This window comes from Ranitomeya variabilis, chromosome 7 (assembly GCF_051348905.1).
Source record: "Ranitomeya variabilis isolate aRanVar5 chromosome 7, aRanVar5.hap1, whole genome shotgun sequence".
Taxonomy (NCBI): Eukaryota; Metazoa; Chordata; class Amphibia; order Anura; family Dendrobatidae; genus Ranitomeya; species Ranitomeya variabilis.
The window spans coordinates 236,411,957-236,431,393 of NC_135238.1; the positions used below are offsets into that span (position 1 = coordinate 236,411,957).

General features: G+C 45.5%; 1 protein-coding gene across 2 annotated transcripts in view; it reads left to right on the forward strand.

The window, feature by feature from the left end:
- The first annotated feature begins 3,349 nt into the window (after positions 1-3,349).
- MAP3K2 (mitogen-activated protein kinase kinase kinase 2) overlaps positions 3,350-19,437 on the forward strand; it is a 46,116-nt gene continuing 30,028 nt past the window's right edge. For both annotated transcript variants that reach the window (XR_013217875.1, XM_077273246.1), the window contains exons 1-2: positions 3,350-3,721; positions 13,806-13,875. Coding sequence is in view for 1 of the 2 variants with exons in the window: in XM_077273246.1 (XP_077129361.1) it covers positions 13,872-13,875 (4 nt within the window). In the remaining variant the exon portion in view is untranslated. The remainder of the gene's footprint in view (positions 3,722-13,805; positions 13,876-19,437) is intronic.

A 19,437-nucleotide genomic window follows, 5' to 3' on the forward strand; every position in this document is an offset into this window, starting at 1 on the left:
GTATAGCTCTGTAATGAAAATACTGCTGTCACTCACAGCAACCAATCAGCTTCCAGCTCTTAGGGAGGTTAGAAAATGAAAGCAGCGACCTGATTGGTGGTGACAGGTAACGCTTCGATTTTGCATATAAACAGATTTTACCGCCCCGGGCTCTCGATGTCTCGGAGACCGGCTTCAATGTTTTTGATTTTGACTTAATTTTGCTGCGTCAGTAAATTTTCATAGAAGAAATATTCACGTCGCTCTCGAAGCTTCAGTGCAGATTGTTATTGTGAAGTCGGCACAGTAAACGTGAGGACGTGTGAAGCGTCAGGACATGGCGCCACCATATTAGAGTGTGTCCACCCATCCCAGGTGTTTATCAGGTGGTCGCTGCAGTGGAGGAAAACGGGACAAATCTAAATGCTACAGAAATGTATCAGGAGTAAAGCAACATTATAGCATTAAAATGATCTGTGATGAAACCCGGCAATCCTCCACACAGTACACCGCTCGTCTCTGCAGATCAACATAGATGTCCGTGGTCTGTAGACCTCCAGTGCACGTATCACAGGGTTACAGGCTATTAGGGGTCTCTCCGCAGCGCTCATCTGTCTCAGGACTCCGCATTCATTTTGTTACCATCATTCTGCATCAAAATGTCATCCTCTTTGGAGCTGAGTTCTATCTCTACACGTGGTACCGCCATGGGGTCCTCCAAATGTGGTACTGCCATGGGGGTCCTCCAAATGTGGTACCGCCATGGGGTTAAATGTGGGTCCTCCTGTATTACGGACAGCACACGTTCTTCTTTGGTCGCTCTGTGTCCTGACGCCTCACACTTTATCATGAGCTCACAGTAAGGCCGGCGTCACACATGCGAGTTTCACGGACGTAAGAGCGCAGAAACTACGTCCGTAAAACTCGCATAACATACGGCACAATTATTCTCAATGGGGCTGCTCCTATCAGCCGTATATTACGGATCCGTAATATACGGCTTTCTACGGCCGTACAAAATCGCAGCATGCTGCGTTTGTCAGCGTATTGCGCAAAAAAATCGCCAATGAAAGTCTATGGGGGCGAGAAAAATACGGATTCCACACGGACCAGCAGTGTGACTTGCGAGAAATACGCAGCGGTGTTAGTGAAAAGCCGGTAATTCAATTGCCGGCTTTTCATTTCTCCTGCACAAACCCGACAGGATATGAGACATGATTACATACAGTAAACCATCTCATATCCCTTTTTTTTTGCATATTCCACACTACTAATGTTAGTAGTGTGTATGTGCCAAATTTCAGCGCTGTAGCTGCTAAAATAAAGGGTTAAATTGCGGAAAAAATTGGCGTGGGCTCCCGCGCAATTTTCTCCGCCAGAATGGTAAAGCCAGTGACTGAGGGCAGATATTAATAGCCAGGAGAGGGTCCATGGTTATTGGCCCCCCCGTGGCTACAAACATCTGCCCCCAGCCACCCCAGAAAAGGCACATCTGGAAGATGCGCCTATTCTGGCACTTGGCCACTCTCTTCCCACTCCCGTGTAGCGGTGGGATATGGGGTAATGAAGGGTTAATGCCACCTTGCTATTGGAAGGTGACATTAAGCCAGATTAATAATGGAGAGGCGTCAATTATGTCACCTATCCATTATTAATCCAATTGTATGAAAGGGTTAAAAAACACACACACACATTATTAAAAAGTATTTTAATGAAATAAACACAGCGGTTGTTTTAATAATTTATTGCTCTCTCAATCCATTTGCAGGCCCTCGCTTGGCAAAATAATAAACGCACAAGATACATACCTTCAGCTGACCCGTCACGTCCCACGAAGTAATCCATCTGAAGGGGTTAAAATAATTTACAAGCAGGAGCCCTGCTAATGCAGCTGTGCTCGTGCTTGTAATTCCCTGGCGAATGAATGAAATGTAGGTCATTGACCTACATTTCCTTCAGTCGCGGTGATGCGCCCCTGCTGGATGTTCTCATGAACTGCAGCCTGGGAACTTTTTCCCACGCTCCAGGTCATATGAGGACATCCACCAGGGGGCGCATCACCGCGACTGAAGGAAATGTAGGTCAATGACCTACATTTCATTCATTCGCCAGGGAATTACAAGCACGAGCACAGCTGCATTAGCAGGGCTCCTGCTTGTAAATTATTTTAACCCCTTCAGATGGATTACTTCGTGGGACGTGACGGGTCAGCTGAAGGTATGTATCTTGTGCGTTTATTATTTTGCCAAGCGAGGGTGTTCCTGATGGATTGAGAGAGCAATAAATTATTAAAACAACCTGTGTGTTTATTTCATTAAAATACTTTTTAATCATGTGTGTGCGTGTTTTTTAACCCTTTCATACAATTGGATTAATAATGGATAGGTGTCATAATTGACGCCTCTCCATTATTAATCTGGCTTAATGTCACCTTACAATAGCAAGGTGGCATTAACCCTTCATTACCCCATATCCCACCGCTACACGGGAGTGGGAAGAGAGTGGCCAAGTGCCAGAATAGGCGCATCTTCCAGATGTGCCTTTTCTGGGGTGGCTGGGGGCAGATGTTTGTAGCCAGGGGGGGGCCAATAACCATGGACCCTCTCTAGGCTATTAATATCTGCCCTCAGTCACTGGCTTTACCACTCTGGCGGAGAAAATTGCGCGGGGCCCACGCCAATTTTTTCCACGATTTAACCCTTTATTTTAGCAGCTACAGCGCCCACATTTTGCACATACACACTACTAACATTAGTAGTGTGGAATATGCAAAAAAAAGGGATATGAGATGGTTTACTGTATGTAATCATGTCTCATATCCTGTCGGGTTTGTGCAGGAGAAATGAAAAGCCGGCAATTGAATTACCGGCTGTTCACAGATATCGCGCTGAATGAAATATAAATACAGAATATATATATATGTGTCTCAATGACATATATATATATACTGTATATATGTTTTCCCGAACATTTGAGCACATAAATCCATTAGATGTCGGTTTTGCAAGCCTGCGCCAAAATCTCGCAGTACGGATGCCATACGGATTACATACGGAGGATGCCATGCGCAAAATACGCTGACACACCCTGACTACGGATCACTATTTTGGGAACATTTCTCCGTATTATGGCCGTAGTACAGACGTATAATACGGACCGTATTGTCTTACGCCGAGTGTGACGCCGGCCTTAGAAATCTGCACCGAAGCTTCAAGAATGCAGAGAATGTACCGCGCCTGCGCCATTTACAAGTTCACCGCTCACCTCAGCAAATGTGCAGCCACCTGTCAATCAAATGCCGTGAGACCCGCCCCCCTTAACCACGCCCCTGGTGAGACGTCAGCCAGAGAACGCCCCTCAGCTTATCAACGCCACGAAGGAGGCAGCGCCCGCCCCCCCGTGACGTCACGTGTGTGGCCGCCGCTCGGTTCTGGTCGCTGCTTGTTGCGCGCTCTCCTCGGCGCCCGGATTACCGCAGGATCCGCCGGACCCGCCGCCTCGTGCAGCCCCGACACCGGCTCCGGAGCGCGTGCTCCTCTCTGACTGCAGTCGCCGCCGAGTCCGAATGGTCGCCATCTTGTGACAGGGCCGCTGGAGAGCTGCGGAGCCGCGGACTCATGTGACTGGTCCTCGGGCGGAGAGAAGAGCTGCCCCCGGGCCTGTGTCCCCCCCGGACCCCGGGAGGAGCGGGCTGGGGGGCGGGGGAGGTGAGACCGGGGAAGACCGGACGGAGCGAGCACAAGTGAGTGACCCCGATATGTCCGATACCGCCGACACTGAGGAAACCGCCGATATGTCCGACACCGCCGACATTTCTGTGCTGGTTCTGTAGTAGTCCCCCCACCACTAATGGTCCCGGCCCTGTAGACCCCGCACGGACTCCACATCCGGCCCCCAATAGCGTCAGGTTCTGCCTCTAATGTAAGAAGTTAATAAAATCTGTGACCCTGAAAGAGCAAGTGGTGGGGAGCAGATTACTGGATCCCCTGCAGTGATCCTGTCCCTCCATTACTGGCACTGCCCTGTCGCCCAGCGGCTAGGGGCTCCCCATCCTAACGTTGTCACCCTACTGGGGACCCCCTGCGCCCCCCACTGACTTGTCACCCCATAGGGATCTCCCACTACCCCTCCTCTATCTTGTCGCCCCACTGTGGACCCCACACCCCAGCCTTCTCTCACCCCGCAGGAGACCCCCTGCCCCCCCTGTCTTGTTGCCCCACTGTGGACCCCACACCCCAGCCTTCTCTCACCCCGCAGGAGACCCCCTGCCCCCCCTGTCTTGTTGCCCCACTGTGGACCCCACACCCCAGCCTTCTCTCACCCCGCAGGAGACCCCCTGCCCCCCCTGTCTTGTTGCCCCACTGTGGACCCCACACCCCAGCCTTCTCTCACCCCGCAGGAGACCCCCTGCCCCCCCCGTCTTGTCGCCCCACTGCTGCTGGTTTCTGCTTGTCGTACAGTAGATGTGTCCTGTGCACCGGGTGTGATGATGAAACGTGTCCTGTGAGCTCCTCACTTCCCTTTTCTCTGCACCTCGTACATGTTCTGCTACATTGTGCGGGGTGAGGACATATCTGCAGCCTGGAGACCTCCTGCCTCGGGGCTTATTCACACAGCTCATCTGTTCCCAGTCCTTATAAGCAGCACTTGCCCGATTATAGTCAATGGCATCATTTAGAAAATCAGCAACAAAGATCATTGGGGAGAATTGATGGATCCGATACAGGATCCCAGGGAACTGATCATCTTTGTTATATGAAGGTGAATCACACAGTGGATCAAATAAACACAAAATAAGTGACAAAGCTGACCCCATTACCAGGTCCCGTTACTCCCCACTGACGGCAGCGTTTACGCAGCTGCTGATCTTCTTCACTTTGAGTCCTGCACATGGACAGGGTCGAGTCTTGGGGAGCAGCCGAGCTCCGGACCGGTCTGCTGCTCGTTTATAGCAATAATATTTCATAACATCTTTTCTTGTTGATTTCTGTTATGCGAGTGCGGATACAATGTATATGTCTGGAGTTCAGGCTGTTTATATCACAGAGCAATATCTGGGCTGGATGCAATTGTTACAAACTCTCAGCTGTGACTGTTTAGAAGGGTTTTCAGCATCTGAATGTAAATGTGTTAATTCATTTATAGCAAGCAGAGATCTTGTAAACTCTTATTAGAGATATTTATTGGATTGTCGTCTTCTGGCAGTGTCTCTTGGCCAGTAACAGGTTGTCTGGCTTGTTTCTGGGCCTCATCACCACAAGAGCATGTGCTGTACCTCATTGTGTTTCCCATGGCGGGGGCTGCATCATTTCTACCAAGGACTTCAGGCTGATTCCACAGGAGCGATGCTTCCTTGTGTGGGGCGACACTGAGATTTATGGACTTGCACCCAGTGTAATATGGATGGAAAATGTCAAAAGAGGAATCTGCATTACCCGGGCTCTTAACATGTCCCAAACAGCAAGAGTGCTGCCTCTACACGGCCACTTCCACATTTTTGGCACCTCTCTATATTAAATGTTTCAGATGGGAGCAGCCCCTGGGTAAGTTGTCATGAGACTGATACAACACACATTTGTTTATAAATAAAGGGAACTTGCAATAAGAGTAAGTTCACACTAGGTGTTTTTTTTCTCTGAAGCAACACCTGATCTCTTGGCAGGAAAGAAGCTGCAGAAAGTGTTTTCCTTGTTTTTTTTTTGCTATATTGATGGCATGCTAGAGTTCTCTTGTGCATGCCGATAGTTTAGTGCAAAAAAAGTCATATTCTGTAGAATTGGGTTTTGGCACAAAAAAAAAAAAACAGAAAAGCCTGATACCTGCATTTTTGCTGATTTTCAGCGTTTTTTCACCACTTATGTCAATGGGTGAAAAACATTGGAAAAAAAACAAGTCACATGCTCTATTGTGCAAAAAACATGCAAAGCACAAAATACCGATGACAAAAAAACCCACGATGTGTGAGATTTTAGAAATCTCATTTGCGTAGCTGGTACTGTAAAACACAGCTAAAAATTTGCATAAAAACGCAATAAAAGCGCCTGGTGTGAACTTACTGTAAAGGGAACCTGTCGGCTTATACGTACTGCCCAATCCCTGGGCCACATCAGTCTTTGGCTGCATGAACTCACCAGGTATGTTTGACTCTGAATCGCTGCGGTTTCATTCAAAGACAGACTGCCACAGACTGAACCGGGCTGGGCACTAGTCAGATTGTCAGGTCCCCGGTGGCTTCTCCCGACCCGCTGGCCTAGAGGGTCAGTCTCTGCTTATATGCCCAGGTAGGCAGAGACCTGTCAATCCAGGGCAGGAGGTGGGGAGAAGCCGCCAGGGACCTGCCTGTCTGTCTCCTGAGCGGTTCGGTCCTCTGGGATTTTGTATGCAGTGTTTCAGTCAGATATACCTACCTGGCTGACCTACAGCCAGTGCCTATGTGCTGTCCACAGATCCCTTTACAGTGAACCTATGTTCAGATATTGGCAAAGTGCTTGTTAACCCCCAGAGCTTTTTTCGGTTTTGCATTTTTGTTTTTAGCTCCACTCCTTCCCAGAGCCATATCTTTTTTTATTTTTCTGTCATTATGGCCATGTGAGGGCTTATTTTTTGCGGGACGAGTTGTGCGTTCGAATGACACCATCGCTTTTACCATGTCGTGCACTAGAAAACAGGAAAGAAAATCCAAGTGCGGTGAAATTGCAAAAAAAGTTCAATCCCACACTTTGTTTGGCTCTCACAGCAAACTGGCATCAACAACCATAGAGGTCTTCAGGAGACGTCTGGTTGTCATGCCGACGCACTGCTGACCCCCAATCACATGACGGGGGTCAGCGGTGCGCGTATTTCCGGCCCATTGGCCGGAAGCACTTGTTAAATGCCGCTGTCAGTTTGACAGCGGCAATTAACTGGTTAATAGGTGTGGGACGATCGTGATTCCGCCTGCGCCTATTGCGGGCACATGTCTGCTGTTCAAAACAGCTGACATGTCGTGGCTTTGAGGTGGGCTCACCATTGGAGCCCACCTCAGAGTGGGGGTATTGACGTCGGACGTACTATTCCGTCCGACAACAGTAAGGGGTTAAACCAACTGATTGGCAGTTTTCTTCTGCAGTTTAGCAGCTGTGGCCATACATATGCAGAGTTTACAAGCTCTTTCCAATAGTGCTCTGAAGCAGGCAGGATTGCGGGGGCACGTTGTGATCTCCCAATCCAGCCTCGATGCCCCTGCCCCCCATCCAGTGCTGTGAAGTAGAGTACACAGTTCAGGCCAGTGGCACAACAATTAGTCCATGAGCCAAGAACCAAATTTGACGATATCGGTACCAAGCGGAGTGACTAATTCTCTTTGGTATTTTTAGGTAGATGCATGTCTGTAGTTTATTTTTTGATATGATAGCCCTTACATATACGTAGCTTATTAACCCCTTCAGCCCTAGGCCTATTTGTACCCAAGTGCCTAAGCCAATCTGACCTGTGCCACTTCATGGGCTAATAACTTTGGAACGCTTTCACCTATCCAAGCCATTCTGAGATTGTTTTCTCGTGACATATTGTACTTCACGTCAGTGCTAAATGGGAGTCAATATATTTTACCTTTCTATATAAAAAAATGCTAAATATTCGGAAATTTTGGAAAAATCGGCAATTTTTTAACTTTGAAATTCTCTGCTTTTTACAAAAATACTGATACCCCCCATAATAGTTATTAATTTACACTCCCCACATGTTTACTTCATATTGGCATCATTTTGAAAATGAAACCTTATTGTTTTACGACGTAATAGGGCTTATAGTTTTATGCGCAATTTTTCACATTTACAGCAAAACCCACTTTTCAAAGGACCAAGTCACTTCTGAAGTCACTTTAAGGGGCTTACATAACAGAAACCACCCATAAATTACCCCATTTTGCAAACTACACCCCTCAAGCTGTTCAAAACTCATTTTTAAAAACTGTTAACCCTTTAGGTGTTCCACAGGAATTTTAGCAGAATGAAGGCGAAATTTCAAAATTTCATTTTTTTTCCAGATATTACATTGTAATCCAATTTTACCTGCAACCTAGCAAGGGTTAACGGCAAACCCAAACTTGGTTACCCTAATTCTGCAGTTTATAGAAACACCCCACATGTACTCGTAAACTAAAGTATGGGCACACAGCACAGCTCAACACGGAAGGAGCGCTATGTGGTTTTTGGGTGGCGGATTCACTGGAAGAAATCTAGGGGGCCATGTCACATTTGAAGGCTGCCTGAGGTACCCCCACAGTGGAAACCCCAAAAAGTGACCCTATTTTGGAAACTACACCCCCAAGGAATCTTTTAGGGGGTATAGTGACCACTTTGACCCAACCAGTGTTTCACAGTAGTTGGAAACACTTGGTTGAGAAAATGGAAAAAGTGCATTTTTTACATGAAGGTGTCATTTTAGGCTCATTTTTTTATTTTTAAGAGGTGTACCAGCAAAAAATGCACCCCACTATTTGTTCACCAATCTCTCCCGAACACAACAACACCCGATATGTTGTCGTACACTGCAGTATTGGGGAACGGCAGGCCTCGGAAGGGAAGGAGCGCCAAATGACTTTTGGAGTGCAAATTTTACTGGAAGAAATCTAGGGGGCTATGTCACATTTGAAGACACCCTGAGGTGCCCCAACACACGCACACACACTGACACATACACGTTCTGTGCTGAACAGGACTCTCCGGTCTTCTCTGCAGAGCTCCTATCTCCCTCTGTAGAGGCTGACACCTCCCAGGCTTGTGACTGATCACATGGCCGTGACATCACCACAGGTCCTGTAGTCCTGTACTGTGTGCTGCTGCTGGTAAGGAACTTGTGGAGAGAGGGGGAACAGTCACCTAGCACCAGCGCTCCCAGCTCTAAGAACGAGCGCCTCATGAAGGTGGGCCCCTGCCTCCTCCTTCCCTGCGCGGCGGCCTTTCCCCCCGGCGGCTGTATTCGGCGTATAAGACAACCGCCCTCTTGGAGCCATGTTTTTCATGGCTAAAAAGTCGTCTTATACGCCAGGAAATACGGTAAATAAAATTTTAATGTTTTTCTTTGTGTTTGCAGGTGTTTACTGACTATCTAACGGCATGATGGAAGTACCAGCAAGGAAGAAATCACGGATCGACTGTATCATACACTGCTCTAATGATGACAGCGATGATCTGGCGTCCCTTAAGGATTTGGACTCCTGGAAAACATTGCTTAGGGCTGCAGAGATCAGGCAGCATGAATCAGTCCTGGTAGCAGCTAAGGGCCTTGAAGAAGGAGAAATACCACACATACAATATCACCGTAAATGTCGTAGTATCTTTACAATGAAGAAGTCACTGGATTCTATCCTTGGCAAGGGTGTCAATGTCGAAACAGCAAGCAAAATCTCCATGAGGAAGCTACCGAGGGGTGCCCCCAGTGATAGCAGGGTGTATGCCAAAGTATGTATCTTCTGTGAGAAGTCAAGCAAGTACCTAAAAGGAAAACAAACAAGGGAGCCAATTGTCCAGTGTGTTGAGCTACGAGCAGATGAGACGATCCGCAGAGCAGCGATAAGGAAAGGCACACAGAGAATACTTGGTTTACTTAGCAGAGACCTTGTTGCTGCAGAGGGGCACTACCACAAGTCGTGCTACAAACTATTCACAAAAGATGATTCCCAAGTGGCCTGTAGGTCTAGTGCAGCTGAAAATCAGGTCGAAAGCGAGGAAGTACGCTACGAAGAGGCAGAGAAAGAGGCCCTTGAAGAACTCTTCTTGTATATAAGGACTAAATTGTCCTAAATTGTTAGAACACCCAGAGGTCCATGAATACTTCATGCAAGGTGGCTTTTCGGTCCAGATCGGTAGCAAGAATCCTTTTGGACGAATTCCTGTGGACCAGACCATTGAAGAGACAATCAACAAAGACACCCAGACACCAGGGGGCACAAAAGGCTTCAGCCTCAAAGTTGGAGCTGTTTCCAGGTTCTACCTGACATCAGAGTACCGCAGTATGTACTTGAGGCAGCTGAGGGCCCTGGTAGGCCAACAATATACTGACTTCAGCCATTCAGACCTACAGGTGTCTAGGATTAGAAGAGATGAAGCCGATGTCCAATCTTTCGTTCAACTGCTGGAGACAGGTTGGGTGAACCCCTTCAACAAAGAGCATAATGGTGAACTTATCAGTTTGTCAACAGCGACTGTAGCACCACCAGATGTAGCCAAAGACCTTCAAGGGGCATACAGTATAGGAGAGGATGCATATCAAACATTCAAGGATGAGCGTTTGGGTACCGATAAGCCAACTACATTGTTTCATGACAAGATGACGAAGAACAAACTTAAAACGTTCTCTAACATCCAAATGAAGACACGCAGACAAGGTCTTGGCAAGGAGGTAATTTTGAAGGCTGACAGAAACCTATTTGGCCAGATGATACTTGTAGCTGAGAACAGAAAGCTACAAATGAGTGATGTCTTGACTCATCCCCTGGGTCCATTGCCATGGGCACTTGCCAATGGTGATGGGTCTATCCGCAAGACCAACAAGGCTGCCCTCGCAAGGGAGTTGGAGAGGAATGCTCGTCCTGCAGAAGTGATCCCCGAGCCCTCTGCAACCATCATTGATGGGATGAGCCTGGTTCAGAAACTGAAGGGAAACAATGCAACATTTGGCCAGCTAGCAGGCACAGCAATGAGTCGCGCTATCCATGAGGGTGCTAAGAGCAAGCGCATTGATATTGTCTTTGACGTCTACAAGGAGACATCCATCAAAGATACAGAAAGAGTCAACAGATATGAAGGCACAGGGATCCATTTCAAGAACATTCAACATGGGCACAACATCCAGCAGTGGAAAAAGCTTCTAAGTAGTTCCTCCAACAAGGCAAGTCTCATAAAGTTTCTGGTAGAAGAATGGAAGGCGAAACACCACAGGGAGAAGCTTGAGGAGAAGGAGCTGTATGTCACATGTGAGCAGCTCTGCTTTAAGATCACCAAAGAACAGTGGGAAGAGGCTGCTGACCTTAAGTCAAATCAAGAAGAAGCAGACACACGCCTCCTTCTCCATGCTCTTCATGCAGCAGAATCTGGTTACAAGTCGGTCATCATCACTTCGGAGGATACTGATGTCATGGTCCTGTGTCTGGGCATGTGCCACAAAATCCCATCCCACCTGTTCCAGAAATGCGGTACACAGAACCGGACAAGATTCCTGGATATCACCACTCTGAGCCGAACATTGGGAGGCAGCGTATGTGATTCATTGATTGGTATGCATGCATTTACAGGCTGTGACACCGTCAGTGCATTCGCTGGCCGTGGGAAGATGACGACACTCAAGCAGTTGAAGATGAACAAGACATACCAGGATGCCTTTCAGGAAGTTGGTCGTTCATGGGAAGTGTCTACCGAACTTTTTGAGAAGTTACAGGAAATCACCTGCCACATGTACCTGCCAACTACCCAAACAACTGAGGTAAACAGGCTCCGTTATCAGCTGTTCTGTGCCAGACGTGGAGTGGTAGAGTCAAGTCAACTCCCTCCTTGCCAGGACTGCCTTTTCATGCATGCACTGCGTGCAAACTACCAGGCTGCGATCTGGAGGAGAAGTCTGCAGAGCCAGCCATGGGTTGCAAACCCAACAGACTGCGGTTGGATGATAGATAACGACGGAAAGCTTGTTGTCAAGTGGATGCAAGGGGCACCAGCACCAGAAGCTATTATACAGCTACTGTCCTGCAAGTGTGTGCGGTCATGTGAACTTCCTCAGTGTACTTGCCTCAGCAATGGCCTGAAGTGCACAGACATGTGCAGATTACAGACATGCCAGAACAAGGGTACTGAAGACGAGCCAGTAGAACAACAGTCAGATTCAGAGTCCGATGTTGAAGATATTATGGAGTAACATATATATATATATATATATATATATATATATATATATATATATATATATATATATATATATATATATATATATATATATATATATATATATATATATATATATATATATATATATATATATATATATATATATGCACATGACATGTTCAGTGTGTATTTACATAACTTGGATTAAATTTTGTTACAAATACTACATCTAGTCACTCCGGGTGGTACCGATATCGTCATATTTGGTTCTTGGCTCATGCTAAAATTCCTGTGGAACACCTAAAGGGTTAACAGTTTTTAAAAATGAGTTTTGAACAGCTTGAGGGGTGTAGTTTGCAAAATGGGGTAATTTATGGGTGGTTTCTGTTATGTAAGCCCCTTAAAGTGACTTCAGAAGTGACTTGGTCCTTTGAAAAGTGGGTTTTGCTGTAAATGTGAAAAATTGCGCATAAAACTATAAGCCCTATTACGTCGTAAAACAATAAGGTTTCATTTTCAAAATGATGCCAATATGAAGTAAACATGTGGGGAGTGTAAATTAATAACTATTATGGGGGGTATCAGTATTTTTGTAAAAAGCAGAGAATTTCAAAGTTAAAAAATTGCCGATTTTTCCAAAATTTCCGAATATTTAGCATTTTTTTATATAGAAAGGTAAAATATATTGACTCCCATTTAGCACTGACGTGAAGTACAATATGTCACGAGAAAACAATCTCAGAATGGCTTGGATAGGTGAAAGCGTTCCAAAGTTATTAGCCCATGAAGTGGCACAGGTCAGATTGGCTTAGGCACTTGGGTACAAATAGGCCTAGGGCTGAAGGGGTTAATAAGCTACGTATATGTAAGGGCTATCATATCAAAAAATAAACTACAGACATGCATCTACCTAAAAATACCAAAGAAAATTAGTCACTCCGGGTGGTACCGATATCTGGCCCGGCTCATGGACTAAATGCTGCAGGGTCTGTCAAGCAGAGGCTCACTGTCCCCAAAAATACGCGGCTGGGAGTGATACACTGCTGCAGGAGACCTTGGCACAACCCATGTAAAGATAGATTAATATTAGGAATTTTGCAAAACTGCAGTGGGGTAGCTGCACGCACCAGCATTTCACCAAATCCTTGGCTAGTCCTCTTGTTGCACATGTTTATTGTGATGCAGAATTACTGCAAAACTGCTGTAAAATCAGCAGTGGAAAATGTGCTCAATGTCTGACTGTAGTCCTGGATGAGGCTTCTGAGCTCAGTCGTCGAGACATGACTTCACACAGCTCGGTCTGCTTGGATGTGACATGGTTTATTTGGTACGTTAGTGGTCTCTTTCCACCTGTCCTATGTTTTGTGTGGGGGTGACCCTCCTGTGTCATTACGCTAGGTGCCCACCTTGTAGATTCAGCCTTGTGCTCTGCGCTCAGTAACTTTTCTGCAAGGCCTGGTCCCAGGGGGCATCGATACTTTCAGTGTTTGTTTGGTGTTTAGTCTGCGGAGCGCTCCGCCGTCTGCACGTAATGTTCTGCTGCATCTTATTTTGCTACTTCAGGAACCACGCACAACCATATTAGAGCTAGAAACACGATCTGTCTTCTGCCTGGGAAAATGAGCTGTATGATTTTTGGGTAGAATCCGAAGTCCTGCTGCTGCTCTTGAATTTCCAGCTGGACTGGTTTGCAGGTTTCAGACTTGTTCTGGTTGTGTTTCCATGGCCGTGTACCCCCTTGTGGTCCTGGGGGATGGGGGTGGGTTATCTAGGAATGTATGGGAAGACTTGGACCTGCCAAATTGCAATGCTGCTTTACTAAAAATGAACTGTGCCCGACCTGTCTGCTGGGACTGCACCTCATAAAGGATCGGTCTTGGCCTTGGGGAGATCCCGGATTTATTTTACTTTTATGTATATTTTGAAGAAAGCATCTAGATATAACACGTTTTCCTCTTGTTGCAGGAGAGGCGGGCGCTGCACATGGGACGCTTATCTCCCTGAGGCGACTGCTTGTACCAGGCTGCCATCATGGGTAAGTTACATCAGTGGAGCTGTGTTTGCTGCAGCAATCACTCAATATATTATATGTAAAACGGGGTTGTCTGCACTCGGTAAAAAACCATCATTACTAGTATTTTGTCTCATCCATAATCCTCACATGATCACAACTGCTATCGGCGGACATACCATTGGTGCATCCTGTGCTGCCACACAGGGGCTCAGGACATCAAGGGGCCACTATCGCCTCCAAGCAGGTGGAATTGTGCATTATGAGAAGCTTTTGAACTTTAAAGGGCCAATGTATTGTTGTTGAACAGGGAGCCTCTTCTGTCTGTGTTCTCTCTTGATTACAGCCAATAACATACTGTACATCCAGGTATTTCTGCTGAGGTCGGTGATTGGCTGCAGTGGTCACACAATTAATGGCTGTGCTGCCATCACTGCAGGATTACTGGAGTGGGCTGACGGAATTAAATACTTGAGAAATCATTTATTTTTATAGCATTTCTTGCCCTTTGTCAGGTTTTGAAACATATTAATGCTTTATTGTTACAGAATGAAATGTTCTGCAACTTATTACTGGACTTTGTGTTTCTTTTACCCAATATCTTTGAGCTGACTGTCTGTGAATTATGTTCCTGATTACATTCAGACTGAGAACCATGTACAGAACTAATAATTCTTCCATCTGATGATTGGATTCAATTGTATTCAGTCTAAACAACCTGAATGTGAAATGGTTACATTATATCTGTACAGGAAGCATGCATTAAACTCTCTGGTCTGGATTCATTCACAGAACATTGTCTAAACTGATTATGAATATTCAAAGCATATAGCTGTGAGAAATATACAGCTAGAATGGTAAAAAAAAAAAAGTGAAAGTTCTTTAACCCCTTCTCGCCGCGGCCCTTTTTCGTTTGTGTTTTCGTTTTTCGCTCCCCTCCTTCCCAGAGCCATAACTTTTTTATTTTTCAGTCAATTTGGCCATGTTAGGGCTTATTTTTTGCGGGACGAGTTGTACTTTTGAACGACACCATTGATTTTACCATGTCTTGTACTAGAAAACGGGAAAAAAAATCCAAGTGCGGTGAAATTGCAAAAAAGTGCAATCCCACACTTGTTTTTTGTTTGGCTTTTTTGCTAGGGTCACTAAATACTAAAACTGAGCTGATATTCTGATTCTCCAGGTCATTGCGAGTTCATAGACACCTAACTTGTCTAGGTTATTTTTTATCTAAGTGGTGAAAAAAAAAATTCAAAACTTTGCAAAAAAAAATGCGCCATTTTCCGATACCCGTAGCATCTCCATTTTTCGTGATCTGGGGTCGGGTGAGGGCTTTTTTTTTGCATGCCGAGATCACGTTTTTAATGATACCACTTTTGTGCAGATACGTTCCTTTGATCACCCGTTATTGCATTTTAATGCAAGGTCGCGGCAACCCAAAAAAACCCTAATTCTGGCGTTTCGAATTTTTTTTCTCGCTACGCCGTTTAGCGATCAGGTTAATGCTTTTTTTATTGATCGGGTGATTCTGAACGTGGCGATACCAAATATGTGTAGGTTTGATTTTTTTTTTTTTTTTTATTTTGGATGGGGCGAAAGGGGTGGTGATTTAAACTTTTATATTTTTTTTTTATTTTTTTCATATTTTTTAAAACTTTTTTTCTTACTTTTGCCATGCTTCAATAGTCTCCATGGGAGGCTAGAAGCTGGCACAACTCGATCAACTCTGCTGCATAGCAGCAATCATCAGAGCGCTGCTATGTAGCTGAAATGCAGGCTTGCTATGAGCGCCGACCACAGGGTGGCGCTCACAGCAGGCCTACATCAGTAACCATAGAGGTCTCAAGGACCTCTATGGTTACCATCCTGATGCATCACCGACCCCCGATCATGTGACGGGGGTCGGCGATGCGCTCATTTCCGGCCGCGCGGCTGGAAGCGGTATTTAAATGCCGCTGTCAGCATTTGACAGCGGCATTTAACAGGTTAATAGTGGCATGTGAATCGCGATTTCACCCGCCGCTATTGCACGCACATGTCAGCTGACATGTCGCGACTTTTATGTGGGCTCACCGCCAGAGCCCACATCAAAGGGGGAGACACAACATGTGCAGTACTAGTACGGCGCATGTCGTGAAGGGGCCGGACCCCATCCAGAGCAGCACTCGCTATTCTGCTTGTGCAGTCCCTTTGTACATTCATTACTGATCCTGAGTTACATCCTGTATTATACTCCAGAGCTGCACTCACTATTCTGCTGGTGCAGTCACTGTGTACATACATTACATTACTGATCCTGAGTCACATCCTGTATTATATTCCAGAGCTGCACTCACTATTCTGCTGGTGCAGTCACTGTGTACATACATTACTGATCCTAAGTTACCTCCTGCATTATACTCCAGAGCTGCACTCACCCGCCGCTGGTGCAGTCACTGTGTACATACATTACATTACTGATCCTGAGTTACATCCTGTATTATACTCCAGAGCTGCACTCACTATTCTGCTGGTGCAGTCACTGGGTACATACATTACTGATCCTGAGTTACATCCTGTGTTATACTCCAGAGCTGCACTCACTATTCTGCTGGTGCAGTCACTGTGTACATACATTACATTACTGATCCTGAGTTACATCCTGTATTATACCCCAGAGCTGCACTCACTATTCTGCTGGTGCAGTCACTGTGTACATACATTACATTACTGATCCTGAGTTACATCCTGTATTATACTCCAGAGCTGCACTCACTATTCTGCTGGTGCAGTCACTGTGTACATACATTACATTACTGATCCTGAGTTACATCCTGTATTATACCCCAGAGCTGCACTCACTATTCTGCTGGTGCAGTCACTGTGTACATACATTACATTACTGATCCTGAGTTACATCCTGTATTATACTCCAGAGCTGCACTCAATATTCTGCTGGTGCAGTCACTGTGTACATACATTACAGTGCTGATCCTGAGTTACCGCCTGCCTTAGGGTATGTGTCCACGTTCCGTATTTGCTGCGGATTGGACACGGCGTACAGCTGCAGCATCCAATCTGCAGCGTCCAGATGTTGCAGCATAGTTGATGGGATTTTATGAAATCCCGTCTCCACAATGCGTGCAGGGACACCCGCGGCTTCCCTGTGTAGTCGCACATGCGGCTCATCTTTCTAGTCAATTTATCTTGTGGAGACGCACAGTCTCCGCAAGATAAATATCACCGTCCTACGTATAGGATGCAGTGATTCCGCATTGTTCAATGAACACATGCGAAATCACCGTGCACAGGCCATCACCAGACCCTGATGATGGTGGCGACGGGCCGTCACCAGACACTGATGCAGATGACAGGTGGTCACCAGATATTGATGGGATTTACATTTCTCTTTTCTTGTTTCTTTTTTCTTTTTTAATTGATACAAATAAACTATTAACCCTTCTTGTTTTTATAACTTCCTTACTGCGCAGCATTTTTTCACACCTTCCTAAAACACTTGCTCAATGCTGTATGTTGGATTGTGCAGTTTTGCAGTGAATGGTGTTCTCTGTTCTTCAGACTGGTGCACAGTGCCTGCATTGTGGGTGCTGGATCTTGCTGTGCTGATGTTTTCTTCACCATCGCAGCTGCTGCTGTAGAACCTCTTGCTTTTAGTGGTTTCCGCTACCTTTTCCCCATCAGACATGGCTGAGGGGTGCCATTGTCTGTGCAGAATAAATGCGCCTTGGGGAGGATTGCGGTGTACAAATACATGATGTCATGTCTCGCATTGTACTCGTGATCAGATGGGAATTCCTAGTGTTGGTAATTGCAGCGTTCACTTCATCACTGGCGCGTTATGGTGGCACCTGGGCTCGTCACCTTCAAATAAATATGTGGAGGTCTAGTAATGTAGGAGCAGAGATGAGCAGAGACGATTCTTATGTACCGTTAGGTTTTCTCGCTGATCTCTGCTGTCACTGGAGCCGTCTCTGCATCCTGTAGAGCTATAGATATCAGCACTGATCTCTCCTGATCTGAGTCTGTTACAATGTTTCGGTCCGGACTACACAATGTTCTTCACACAGAATTTTTTACAATGGTAAAATTGTTGCAAATCTTCAGCTCTGAGGAGTATTCACTTTCTACACCTTGTTTGTGTAATTACAGCAAACAGTGATCTTGAAAGTGTTTAAAGAACTTGTTTATTATTTTTCTCTAACCCTGTGTAATGTGTGTATTAATCCACTCGCTGATCGCCGTCTTCCCTGTCTGCTCCTCTTCTTCGTCATGTGACAGTGACTTTTACAATGCAAGTGTGCGGCTTCTCTCACGCTCCATAGTATATACACTATACAGAGCCCAGTGTGAGATGGCAAGTTGTAAGAGCCGTCACGTGCCTCAGAGGACTGGAAGAGCGCTAGAAACCCGGGAAGACTGCGATCGGTGAGGTCTCCTCTACACAAACCTAAAAATGACGGAAGTGCATCTTTAGGAATGAAAGCATTACAGGACCAAGTCATCATTTGCCTTTTTTAAGCCCCTTTACTCTTTTGCGATTCGTTGATTTATTTTTTTCTTACTTGCCAAATTCTTGACTTTGCACAATATAAAATTATGCTCTTTATTTTTTTTTCTTTTCACAATTTTTGACTCAAAATAAATGAACGCCTGTAAAAGAAATTTGAAAAGAATAAGGTGAAAATGAAAAACGCCAAAACTAAGCAAAAAAAAAAAGGCAGACGCAATATTAAACAGTGCCGAAGTATACCGGTAATCTTAGAGGCTACGGCGTTAATGATGGCAGCAATGATCTGTGGAGGCCAAAGTTTGCAGGCCATGAGTATATACTGGTTTTACAATGTGTAGTGGCATAGCCATCGAATATTAGTAGGAAATGCCGCCGCTTTGACTGCCAGTATCCGAAAACTTTAGTATAAAAGATTTTCCATGCACTTGGTGCTACCCGTCATCAAGATTTGCAGGGAATTGTTTTTGGCCTTATTCATTTGGGGTGTAAAAAGTGAACAAAATGTAGGGTAAAATCAGCGTTGTGTCCCGGTCATTTTTAGGATTGATGAGTATCCTATAGTCAGACCCTGTGCATGAAATGATGGACTTTACATTTTGGTTGGGTTTTAACTTAATCTGCCTTGTGTTGCAGCTTCACTGTTAGAGAATATAAATAGGCAGGGGAGCACCACAATTGGGGAAAAGAATCAATACCATATATATACAATAATAATAGGGGTGCAATTCAAAACGCGGCCAAAGGGCATAATAGAGAAAAAAAGAAAAAAGATGGCGACGTAGAAAGAATGCACACCCAAAAGGGTATAGACTAAATGGTCAAAAAATGCAAAAGTTCATTGAGAACAGAGGCCAATACACACAATAAAAACATATTAAAATCTGATAACCACACCCCTGGTCCCAGGATAGATATTGAACAACAGACAGTACAATTATGCTGACGATGTTATAACGCACAAGAGGGTAATCAGTAATATACCACACAACAATAATTATGGTACAGCGCTATATACCGTATTTTTTGGCATATAAGACGCACCGTACTATAAGACGCACCTCAAATTTGGGGTGAAA